Source organism: Gadus morhua, chromosome 15 (genome assembly GCF_902167405.1).
Source record: "Gadus morhua chromosome 15, gadMor3.0, whole genome shotgun sequence".
Lineage (NCBI taxonomy): Eukaryota > Metazoa > Chordata > Actinopteri > Gadiformes > Gadidae > Gadus > Gadus morhua.
This window is the reverse complement of record NC_044062.1, coordinates 9,635,723-9,648,222: the sequence shown is the minus strand read 5'-3', so window position 1 is coordinate 9,648,222 and position 12,500 is coordinate 9,635,723. Positions and strand designations below refer to the sequence as shown.

Genomic DNA, 12,500 nt, shown 5'->3' with positions numbered 1-12,500 from the left:
TGTTGTGTCTTTGTTCTGGTTGAGGTGTGTGTCTGTTTTGGCCGTGTTGTGTGACTGTTCTGGCTGTTTTGTGTGTCTGTTTGTTCTGGCTGTGTGTAGGTTGTTTCGTGTATGTGGTTTACATTGTAGTAGTATTAAGCATGCAGTAAGTATTATCTTTATTATTTCATGTCACTTCATGTCATCCTGTGTTCCATCGTCTAGCTTCTCCATGATCTATTAATCTGATCTATATACCTGATCTATATATCTTATCTACATATGATGCTCTATGTTTTCATGTGACGGTAGGGTGTTAATGGTTAAGGTTTAAGGTTTTTTTTTTGTTAAACCAGTTCTCACCAGTTTTTATCTTAAAATCGTAGAAAGGTGATAATGATGATTATGATGTCATCTTACTACAGTATTTATCAATGGGATGAATATATATATATACTACCTGGTGGTTTGTGGTATAAAATACGTTTTAGTATTCTCTATCAGTATGTGTCAGTAATAACATTAGTATGTGTTAGTAATAGTATTAGTATATGGTATAAATAGTATTAGTATGTGTTAATAATAGTATTAGAATGTGGTATTAGTATGTGTTAGTAGTCAGAGTAGGAGTAGGCAGAGGTCTGATCTAAAAACTCCCAGGATTGGTCGGTCGCCAAGCAGCAAGACTGTCCTGATTGGCCGAGCAATGGATACGCCTGGTAATGGGGTAATGAGTGACCAATCAGAGTGCAGTGGAACAATCAAGTTATTAATAATATTAATAATAATCATAGCAAACAATTCTCTGGAGGATTGTTTAAAATATACGTTTGGTTTGGCCCTATCCTCTCTTTTTTTTCTGTCTCTCTTTTTCTCTGTCTCTCTGTCTCTCTCTCTCTCTTTCTCTCTCTCTGTCTTTCTGTCGCTCTCTTTCTCTCTCTCTGTCTCTCTCTCTCTCTCTCTCGGTCTCTCTCTGTCTTTCTCTCTCCCTGTCTCTCTCTTTCTGCATGTGTTTGCTGTGTCTACTAAGGTTTGGTAACAGCTCAGTTTGAGGGCAGCTCATCGTGTGTTGCTGTTTGCTGCCACCTGCAGGTGATCCTGCGCTACAACGGCCTAATCACGCTCACAGAGGGTTGTTCCTAACCTTTAGCTGACAGCCGTGTGGTACTGGTGTGTGTACTGGTGTGTGTACTTGTGAGTGGTACTGGTTTGTGTACTGGTGTGTGCACTGGTGTGTGTCTCCAACGAATGTCTCTGGTTTCCAGGGCGACGGGGAGGTGGTGAACGGGGGCTCTGAGCCAAGCCCTGTAGGGTCTCCCGGGGACGGTCGCAAGGGCCAGGCTGCTACGCTTCCCGCCAAAACGCAGCTGGCCCCGCCCCCCTCGCAGCTGGAGGGTTATCTGCACCGCAAGCATGAGTGGGAGGGGCCTAATAAGAAGGCTTCTAGCAGGTACACACACACACACACACACACACACACACACACACACACACACACACACACACACACACACACACACACCCCATTACTGTAGCTAACCTCCCCCACCCTACACACACACACACCACACTCACAAACACACACGTCAAAGTGTGTATATATATATGTAGTGTGTATCATGTATCTGCAGGTCCTGGCACCGTGTGTACTGCGTGCGTGATGTGTATTGATGTGTGTACCATGTACCAGGTCCTGGCACCATGTGTACTGCGTACTGAACCAGGGAGAGCTGGGCTTCTATAAGGACCAGCGCAGCGCGGTGCAGGGGCTGCCGTACCACGCCGAGGTCCCGGTGCGGCTGCAGGGGGCCCTCGGCGATGTGGCCCTGGACTACAAGAAGAAGAAACATGTCTTCAAACTCAAGTCAGTCCCCGACCCCAACTCCGTCCCAGGAATAATACCATAATATAAGATAACGGAAGATAATGAGGTCATGGTGTATATATATATATACTGTATATAGACTTATCTAAAGAATAATATCATATCCTAATATAAGATAATGGAAGATAATGAGGTCATATATATATATATATATGACCTATACTAATCTAAAGAATAATATTATATCATAGATAATGATGTCATACATTTTTATTGAAATATTATCGATAGATATTTAGAATCATAGATCGATCGATCCAGACAGATCGATATGGTTGGTTGATAAATTGATAGGTTGCCATAGTAACGGAGTGTTTGTTTTGCATCCCCAGATTGATGGACGGTAACGAGTATCTGTTCCAGGCCAAAGACGAAGTAAGGAACTCATTCAGGACCGCCTCTTCCTGTGGGAGGAGCTAACATCCTGTTGTGTCAGTGTGTTGATGGTCTCTAAGTAACGCTGTGTGTGTGTGTGTGTGTGTGTGTGTGTGTGTGTGTGTGTGTGTGTGTGTGTGTGTGTGTGTGTGTGTGGTGTGTGTGTGTGTGTGTGTGTGTGTGTGTGTGTGTGTGTTAGGAGGAGATGTCCTCGTGGATCTCTGCGGTGGCATCAGCATGCGCCCCGCCCCCCGGGGGTCTTGAGGTGACCCCCAGCAGCCATAGCACGCCCGCTGCCACCGCACGCGCTCAGACGCTCCCGGCCTCGGTCGCCATAGCAGCAGAGTCCAGCCCGGGCAAGAGGGAAAAGGACAAGGAGAAGCGCTTCAGTCTGTTCAGCAAGAAGAAGTAGAGCTCCTCCTCTCCCCTCCTCCTCCTCCTCCTCCTCCCTCTCCTCCTCCTCCCCCTCCTCTCCCCTCCTCCTCCCCCTCCTCTCTCCTCCTCCTCTAAGCAGAGTGCGAATCCATCAAAGCTCCAAACTGCATCACTTCCTGTTCGGCTTTCGACGCGTCCCTTCTTCCTGTTTTCCAGATGAGGACCTGGTTGAAGACACTGAAGGATGTGACGATGGAGGAGCCTCCAATACTTCATGAATTACCTGTTGTGTAGTATGATCAATATTATGATTATGATTCTTATTATTCTATTCCTCTTGATGCTGATCGTCTGTGTTGCTTTGGTGATGGTGGTCATGAAGAAGAGCTACGTCACCTGGTCCTCAGGGAGGGGTGGTGTAGGGCGATGGAGAGGGGGCAGTAGAGTGTTGACCTGTGGTGCTTTAAACTGTCAGTAGAGGCTGTGTAAACAATAACTAACTAACATGCTCCTATAATATAAAAATAATAATATAATAACTCGACCACTACTACTAAGAACTCCGGGTTGAAGAGGCTTCATTCTGGTTTTCTAAAGACGTAAATACACTTCAATGTTTAACAATCTAAGATGAGGCAGTAGGATCCATAAGACTCGGTATATATTGGATTATTTTATTTGAAACATACAATTCTGCCCTTAGTTATTTCAATGATTGTTTTCCTAGAATAAGTATTTAGAGTTGATATGTTTCATGTTTCTTTAGATGGGCTTCACGTGCTTCTGTTTGATAAAGATAGCGCGCTTTCCTCTGTCACTGTAACTATAGCAACACGATATGTCTACATTGCACAATCAATGCCACGTTGGGGCGGGGGGGGGGGGGGGGTCGCTTGTTTTGCAGTAACGGCTGGGGGGTGGGGGGGTCAGGGGTCACATGTAGTCTGGTCCCTCTGTTACTTTTGTGCAAAAAGCCATTAAATGCTTTTAAAAATAACAAAGTGACATGTGTCTCCTTACTGTGGATTAAAAGTTACATGTAGACTGGGCGGCTCCCAGTATAACTAGTAGAAGACTGTGGTTATACTGGGCAGTTCCCAGTATTTATTTATGGATATATAATGTCGGGGAACAGATGAACTAGTCGTTGTTTATTGTTTGCTACAATAGCCTCTTTAGAAACCAGCCCGAAAACAAACAACACAACTTTACATTGTATTGCACGCACAGCAAGACCGTGCAATGCATAAATTGGTGACCAGAATAAAGTAGCAATGTATCAAGTGTGCAAGAGCATTTAAAATCTACATTAAAATGACCAACGTGGTACAAATACAAAGAAAGTACATCTCTTCACGGGCGCAGCCATTTTTGTTGAGAGCGTCATCAATGCTCTCGGTCTACTCTCAGAATTCCGAGAGATTAATACAAAAAGGGGGCGTGCCTCCGAGAAAAGCCGCAAGAAAGCTGGGAGATTTCCGACTCGGAAGGCTGGTGTCCGAGGATTCAGGAACACACTATTATTAACCAATCCGAGTCATCTCCGTTAATTAATTAAAACATTTCTTACAATTTAACAATGAATTATGTTTATAATTGTTATAAGCTGTTACGCTGAAGTAATTAATTAAAAACGAATGTCGATATATTGATGCACACAGCCAACTTGTTCTATTCTATTAAATATTTATATTTAAAAGAGATTTATTGATATCCCGGTAATCTTTATTCCCGTTATCATAAGGGACCATGTAGGCTATTGAAGGGCACGATATCACCGGTCCTTCACCAGTCTGTTTGAGTCTCAACGAACCAGACTGACCTAGGAACTCACCGGTTCTTCACTGGTTCTTTACCGGTGGGCAAACGTGCTGTTATCTTTTGATTTTTAATTTCTTCGGCCTTTACTTTGAAGAACAACACTCGGAAACTGAACCCATCCGGTGGGAAGCTTGACGTTGTTTACAGCCCCGGTACCGGAGCTTCCCAGGTCGGCTACGGTACCGTAGAACTCCTGGTCCGGTACGGTACTGGAGCAGACCCCGTCCTACCGCACGGAGCACCCGGTATTATGCGGTAAGGACACCGCGTGTAGGACGAAGGTCACTGGAACCTTACGGCGCCGCACGGACCCGCGTCGAGACGCGGCGTCGCACGGACCCGCGCTCCAGACGTGGCGTCGCATGGCCCCTCGCTCGAAACGCGCACCCGGCCCCGTTCCCCGGTTCCGGTACCAGTGGTCCATCAATGATGGTTTCGTTCCACTCCGCCTCTGCTCGGCTGGGCGGGCGATGGAAACACAACTAAACGCGTCGTTACACTCAGCAGGTAAAGGAGGGGTTACCACTGGGAAATAATGTAGAACCAGTAGCATACTGGTTGTAATGGGCGGCTCCCAGTATAACTAGTAACAGACTGGTTCTACGTTGGTGGTCCCAGTAGAACCAGTAGCAGACTGGTTGCACTGGGAAGCTCCCAATAGAACCAGTAGCAGACTAGTTCTACTGTGCGGCTCCCAATAGAACCAGTAGCAGACTGGTTGTACTGGGCAGCTCTCAGTGTGAAGGGCTGATTAGCAGGGAAGGAGGTGACAGCCTCCTGTCTGACCACCTAAGGAGGAGAGAAGGGAGCAGGTAAGGAGAAAGGTAGGAGAGAAGGGTGCAGGTAAGGAGACAGGGAGGAAAGAAGGAGAGAAGGGAGCAGGTAAGGAGACAGGGAGGAGGAGCAGGAGGTGAAAGTGCTGAGTGTGTCTTCTGATGTCCAGGACGACATATGGTAAGGGCCAGCAGGGGTGTTTGTGTGTGTGTGTGTGTGTGTGTGTGTGTGTGTGTGTGTGTGTGTGTGTGTGTGTGTGTGTGTGTGTGTGTGTGTGTGTGTGTGTGTGTGTGTGTGTGTGTGTGTGTAAGACTACAACTGTGTACTGCCCCTTTAAGAGCAGCTCAGGGGGAGGCTTGGAAAGGGAGGGGCTTCCTGAGGAAACAGGTGTAGGGACGGCAGTGATGATGTCATCCTCGATCTGTTACCTGGAGCTTCCTGCTAGCCTAGCGAGAAAGGGAGAGAGAGAGCGAGACAGACAGAGGGAGAGAGAGACAGAGAGGGAGAGGGAGACAGAGAGAGAGGGAGAGAGAGAGAGAGAGAGAGAGAGAGAGAGAGAGAGAGAGAGAGAGAGAGAGAGAGGGAGAGAGAGAGAGAGAGAGAGAGAGAGAGAGAGAGAGAGAGAGAGAGAGAGAGAGAGAGAGAGAGAGAGAGAGAGAGAGAGAGAGAGAGGGAGAGAGAGAGAGAGGTGTTATTAGCTGCTGTGTGTAGACATAGTGGGAGCTGCTTAAGGTAGGAGGCATTCTGTCTGTCTCTCTGTCTCTCTTTCCGTCTGTCTGTCTGTCTCTGTCTGTCTGTCTGTCTCTCTCTCCCTCTGTCTGTCTTTTTGTCTCTCTGTCTGTCTCCTTCCCTGTGTGTCTGACAGGGTGTGAAGTGTTAAATTAAAGATCTGTGTTGTTGGGGGGGTTAGAAGCTCACTAGTGTTTAGTTGTTGTTTCTCTCCTCTCCTCTCCTCTCCTCTCCTCTCCTCTCCTCTCCTCTCCTCTCCTCTCCGCTCCTCTCCTCTCCTCTTCCCCTTTCCTCTCTTCTCTCCTCTCCTCTCCTCCTCCTCTCTCCTCCTCTCTTCTCCTCTCTTCTCCTCTCCTCTCCTCTCATATACATAGGCTCTGTTCAATTATTATGTAATCCTGTTATCAATTATTATTCTATTTCATTATTAAAGATCATATGATTAAAATAATTAATATTTGTATATCTTCTATATAATTCTTATATTTAATTATTTTAAATATTGATTATAAGATAGTTCATTCATATTATTGTTATTAATAATCTATATGAATGTATACCTAATGTATTAATGCTTTAATGTGTTAATGCAGGCCACTCCCACTACCGGCTCCGCCCCCAGACGGCAGTGGATGGATGATGTCTTGGAGGAGGAGCTACTCAGGGGGCGGGGCTCCCCAGGGGCTCCAGGACACCAGGGGCAGTAAGGGGCTGATCAACCAGCCAGGACAGAACAACTGCTTCCTCAACAGTGCCCTGCAGGTACACACACACACACACACGCACGCACAAACACACACGGACACACACACACACACACACACACACACACACACACACATAGACAACAGGTACAATCCATCTAGAGACAGAAGGTGTAGAGGCAGACCCATACTACACCCATACTTTCTACTATACCGACATTCTCAAAGAAGTCCTCCACCTCTTTCTCTAAAGAAGTCCTCCACCTCTTTCTATAGTAATCCTCCACCTCTTTCTATAGTAATCCTCCACCTCTTTCTATAGTAATCCTCCACCTCTTTCTTTAGTAATCCTCCACCTCTTTCCATAGAAGTCCTGCACCTTTCTCTCTGAAGAACTCCTCCACCTTTCTTTCTTAAATTCAAAAGAGCTTTGACATCAAAAGTATTAATATTTATAGTTAAAGGTTGTATCAGCGATTCTAGGCCGAAACATAAATGATCACATTCATCTGATCCCCCCTCACGATCCGCTAGCTGTCCGCCCCATAAGCCGGCCATCAAGAAAAACGCGTCTCTGTAGGCAGCCTATGCTCCGAGATCACAAAAACACAACAACAAAAACATATGGCACTACCAACCACTCAATACCAAAATAAATGGTATTCCCAACCGATCCCAGACATGGAGTGGGTGTTGGGGGGGTTTTGCGCTGTGTTCATTGTAGTTTTACTGGATGAACGAAGCGTGGAAGGGAGGGGCGAGCGAGCTCTGTTTGTTTGGGATCTCGTTTTAAAAACAAACAGAAGTGACGTCAACATCGCTGATTCAACCTTTAAAAGTACTTCAATTCAAATTCAAATTAAAAAAAACTTTATTTTTTCCCAGGGGGCAATTGAGGGCACATAGCAGTAGAAAACAGTTAGTCCAGGGAGATTATCCTCGGCCAGGTAGCGATTCAAAAACAAACAAACAACAAAACAAACAGTGATACAAAGTACACACCGTACAGGCACATGGACACAATGCGTCCAGTACTTCTTTACACAATGCGTAAAGTAGGGTAAGAGACAAAAAGTAGGGTAAGAGACAAAAAACAAGGAAAAAAGCTGCTCTACGAGCCGACCAGTCGACCGCATGAGCAGCGACCATGGCAACCGGCCAACTTGTATAGTAAAAATACTTGAATAAGAATAATATGTTTAGGAAAAGTACTTGAATAAGACTAATATGTATCGTAAAAGTACTTGAATCTGACTCATATGTATAGTAAAAGTAGTTGATTCAGACTAATATGTATAGTCAAAGTAATTTCCTTTTTTTTCTTAAACACAAAACAAAACAACAAACAAAACAATCACAAACCTCATATACATACATCACAAGATAAAAAAAACTCACAGGACATTACAAACCAATACGCAGTACAACGGGGGGGGGGGGGGGGGGGGAGGGGGGCAGATCCATAATATTCAATAAATTCATTTAAATGCCCAGTTTCTCAAATACAATCTTATAAAGTCTTATAAAAATCCATGGACCTTCATCCCCACGGTCAAGATCACTGAGGAACGAGGTCGCACGTTCCATTGAGAGGAGATCCATAAAGTACTTTAACCAATAGTCAGTGTTTGAGCAATTTGGTTTTCAATTCTTTCCAATTCATCATAATGATTCGTTTAACCGACAAAAAAAGGCTAAAGCTATAATGTGTTGCATAAGAGTTGACTCAATATTTTCTACTGTACTGCCTAAAAGGCAAATTAGTGGGCAGAGTGGTATTTTCCCTTTCAGAATATAAGACAAGTTATAGATCACATCTTTCCAAAAACTCTTTACTGAGGGGCAAGGCCACATTAGATGTATCAATCAACTATCAATGTTCCTGCCTCTCCGCAACCACGCCAACACAAAAGGGAGAGAGACTTGTCCATTTTCTTTAATCTCATTGGTGTTATATATGCCCTGTGCCCTTTATTTGAAGAATTTTATATCTTACACATTTGGATAAGGCTGTTGTGTTTTGTGTGTGTCCCACTGTGCATTACTCAGGGGTATGCCCAAGTCCTGCTCCCATTTGTGTTGAATAGAGGATAGGCTGTCAAAGGATGCAGCGGTCAACTACTCGTATAATCTTGACACTGTTCTCCTCCCTGATGCAATCTCCCTCAGTTTGTTGTCCAGATCTAAATCTATCTAGTAACCCCAAAATTGATTTTGATTGTATATATGCAAAAAAGTCGACATCTTCTAAATCATATTGTTTAAGACATTAAAGGGTACCATGTAACCATCTATCACTATCTGACCCAATTGGTTTATACCTCTATGTTGCCGTGATTTGTCTGTTAAAGTACTTGAATAAGACTAATATGTATAGTTAAAGCATTTGATAAGACTTATATGTGTAGTTAAAGTACTTGTGTAGTATTAATAATGTGTAATATTTAGAGCTGTCAGTTAAACGCGTTATTAACGGCGTTAACGCAAACCAATTTTAACGGCGTTAAATTTTTTATCGCGCGATTAACGTAATTATTATATTTAAAAAAAAAAAAAAGTTTTTTTTTTTTTTTTCTTTGGCTCAAAACAAAGAAGCAGTAGCCTGACTGCTATGTTCAAATGACATTTGTTCAAAGCAGTCGTTTAATTGCACTATAGGCTCTTTTTTTGTATCGTCCTGTTTTGATCAGTATATGCCAATGTTGTTATCAATAAAAAATCATTTGCACAAGGCAAGCCGATGCACTTCACCATGTTGATAAGAGAATTAAAATGAGAAGAATTATGGGACAAAAAAATCAAGGGATATTTAGCATAGAAAAATAATTTGTGATTAATTGCGATTAATCGTGAGTTAACTATGACATTAATGCGATTAATCACGATTAAATATTTTAATCGCTTGACAGCTCTAGTAATATTGTGTCTGCAGGTCTTGTGGCACTTGGATATTTTCCGCCGTAGTTTCCGTCAGATGTCGTCTCATCGCTGCTCTCAGGACTCATGCGTCTTCTGCGCCCTCAAGGTGAGGCGGCCATGTGTCCCTCCACAATAAAAGCCCCTCACACATCAACTCACTGGGGCTATTATAATGACATGATGTGATGATGATAACGTGGTTATTATAATGGGGATGGGGATGATGATGTGGTGATGATGATGATGATAACGTGGTTATTATAATGAGGATGATGATGATGATGATGATGATGATGGTGATGATGATGATGTGATGATGATGTGATGATGATGATGAAGTTTATGTGGTGATGATGATGATGATGTTGATGTGGTGATGATGATGATGATGATGATGATGTGTTGATGACGATGATGATGATGATGATGATGGAGATGATGATGTGGTGATGATGATGATGATGATGATGATGTGGTGATAATGATGATGGTGATGATGATGTGGTGATGATGATGATGATGATGGTGATGATGATGTGGTGATGGTGATGATGATGATGATGATGATGATGTGGTGATGATGATGTGGGGATAATGTGATGATGATGATGATGATGATGTTGTGGTGATGATGATGTTAGGATGATGATGATGTGGGGATGATGATGATCTGACGAGGATGATGATGTGGTTATGATGAAGACGATGATGATTGTGATGATGATGAGGATGTGGTGATTATGATGAAGGTGATGATTATGATGTGATGATTATGATGTGATGATGATGATGATGTAATGATGATGATGTGATGATGATGATGATGATGATGATGATGATGATGTGGTAATGATGATGATGATGACGATGATGATGTGTTGATGATGATGTGATGATGATGATGATGTGGTGATGATGATGATGTGATGATGATGAGGATGATGATGATGATGCTGGTGTGGTTCTCCAGAGCATCTTCTCAGAGCTGCAGTCCAGCAGCCGCTCTGTGCTGCCGTCGGACTCCCTGCGGACCGCCCTGGCGCTGGCCTTCAGCCGCCAGCAGCGCTTCCAGCTGGGCGGCATGGACGACGCCGCCGAGTGCTTCGTGAGGACACACCTACACACTCCTACACACACCTACACACACACCTACACACTCCTGCACACACCTACACACACCTACAACACTCCTACACACACCTACACACACATACACACTCCTACACACACCTACAACACTCCTACACACACCTACACACACCTACACACTCCTACACACACCTACACACTCCTACACACACCTACACACTCCTACACACACATACACACTCCAACACACACCTACACACTCCTACACACACCTACACACACGCCTACACACTCCTACACATTTCTACACACACACCTACAACACTCCTACACACACCTACACACTCCAACACACACCTACACACTCCTACACACACCTACACACACGCCTACACATTTCTACACACACACCTACATGCCCTACACACACACGACACACTCACCGACACACTCCTAAAACACTCACCTATACACACACCTACACACTGCTACACACACACCGACACGCTCCTACACACAAACCGACACACTCCTACAAACATCTGTACACACACACCTACAAACTCCTACAAACACACCTACACACAATTACACACAATTACACATATACCTACACACTCCTACACACACATACACATATGTAATAATAATGTGTAATATGTATTAGTAATATGTAATAGTAATATGTAATATGTAATAGTAATATGCGGTGATGTTCTGTTGCAGGAGAACATCCTGATGAGAATCCACTTCCACATGTCTGAGGAGAGCAGCCAGGACAACAGCTCCTCCTCCCCCTGCTCCTCCCCCTGCTCCTCCCCTCTCTGCATCCCCCACCAGAAGTTCTCCATGAGGCTCTATGAGCAGGTGAGCCTCAGGTCTGACCCTAACCCCGGCCGGCATTCTACTACCTCTATAGCTAACACCACTATCACCTTACCTTACCTTCTGACTGTGTGTGTGTGTGTGTGCGTGTGCGTGTGTGTGCGTGTGCGTGTGCGTGTGTGTGTGTGTGTTTCAGTGTGTGTGTAGCAGTTGTGGAGCATCATCAGACCCTCTGCCCTTCAATCAGATGATTCACTACATCTCCACCACCTCACTGTGGTAAGGCCTGTCTGTCTGCCTGTCTGTCTCTGTCTGTCTGCCTGTCTGTCTCGCTGCCTTGAGTCCTGGCGCTTTCGTAGCCGAAAAGCGCCAGGAAGGGCCTACAGGTAAGGGCCTACAGGGCCATTACATATTATTCTGTATCTATATCTATACATCTAACTAAATATGTAAGGGATAATGTATAGAACGGCGGTCATTATCGGGAAAATAAGGGCGACAGGGCGAACAGGACGTCTTGCTTCGCGCTGAGGGGCGTATTTTCGATTATGTCGGCGACGTTCTATACATTATCCTGCTTATTACCAGCTACTTGCCAAAACAAAAGAATACTTTACACGGTGTGTCTTTTTACAATTCATTTGTTACCAGCATTCGTAGTGTTGATCAGCAGAGAAATAGTCTGCCAAAGACGTTGACGTCGCTTAGTAACTGAGTACAGGGTTGAAAAGTTACCGGAGTACTTGCGGAATGATAAGAAAGACGGAAAAAATCCCCTTTCCTTGACAGCGGTCAATATATGCTTAGTAACTCACCGTCGTAACTTCACAACTTCACCGCCGGAAGTTGTGAAGGCCCATGCAAGGGAACGGAGCCTTAAATATATATATATGTATATCTGTGTTATACAGTATATATCCTATTTCTCTCATTGAAACAGGGCCTTTGACTCTCACTCTTGCTGTTTCCTCCTCTCCTCCTCGCCTCCTATCCTCCTCTCTCCTCTCCTCCGCTCTCCTCACCTC

The 12,500-nt window shown here is 44.4% G+C and overlaps 2 protein-coding genes across 13 annotated transcripts in view; both read left to right on the top strand.

Annotated features, from left to right (window-relative positions):
• LOC115559640 (spectrin beta chain, non-erythrocytic 1) overlaps positions 1-3,510 on the top strand; it is a 53,234-nt gene extending 49,724 nt beyond the window's left edge. For both annotated transcript variants that reach the window (XM_030378615.1, XM_030378614.1), the window contains 4 exons: positions 1,245-1,429; positions 1,670-1,843; positions 2,197-2,239; positions 2,439-3,510. In XM_030378615.1, coding sequence (XP_030234475.1) covers positions 1,245-1,429; positions 1,670-1,843; positions 2,197-2,239; positions 2,439-2,651 — 615 coding nt within the window. In that variant the 3' untranslated portion in view covers positions 2,652-3,510. The remainder of the gene's footprint in view (positions 1-1,244; positions 1,430-1,669; positions 1,844-2,196; positions 2,240-2,438) is intronic.
• Positions 3,511-4,398: 888 nt separating this feature from the next.
• The window catches only part of LOC115559649 (inactive ubiquitin carboxyl-terminal hydrolase 54), an 18,550-nt gene continuing 10,448 nt past the window's right edge, over positions 4,399-12,500 (top strand). For 5 of the 11 annotated variants that reach the window (XR_003979621.1, XM_030378647.1, XM_030378642.1 and 2 more), the window contains exons 1-6: positions 4,399-4,942; positions 6,532-6,700; positions 9,575-9,667; positions 10,532-10,666; positions 11,377-11,517; positions 11,672-11,754. Coding sequence is in view for 10 of the 11 variants with exons in the window: in XM_030378647.1 (XP_030234507.1) it covers positions 6,575-6,700; positions 9,575-9,667; positions 10,532-10,666; positions 11,377-11,517; positions 11,672-11,754 (578 nt within the window). In the remaining variant the exon portion in view is untranslated. Of the gene's footprint in view, positions 4,943-5,812; positions 5,942-6,531; positions 6,701-9,574; positions 9,668-10,531; positions 10,667-11,376; positions 11,518-11,671; positions 11,755-12,500 lie in introns of those variants that run through there. The other 6 variants (XM_030378646.1, XM_030378643.1, XM_030378640.1 and 3 more) reach the window with 3 other exon arrangements.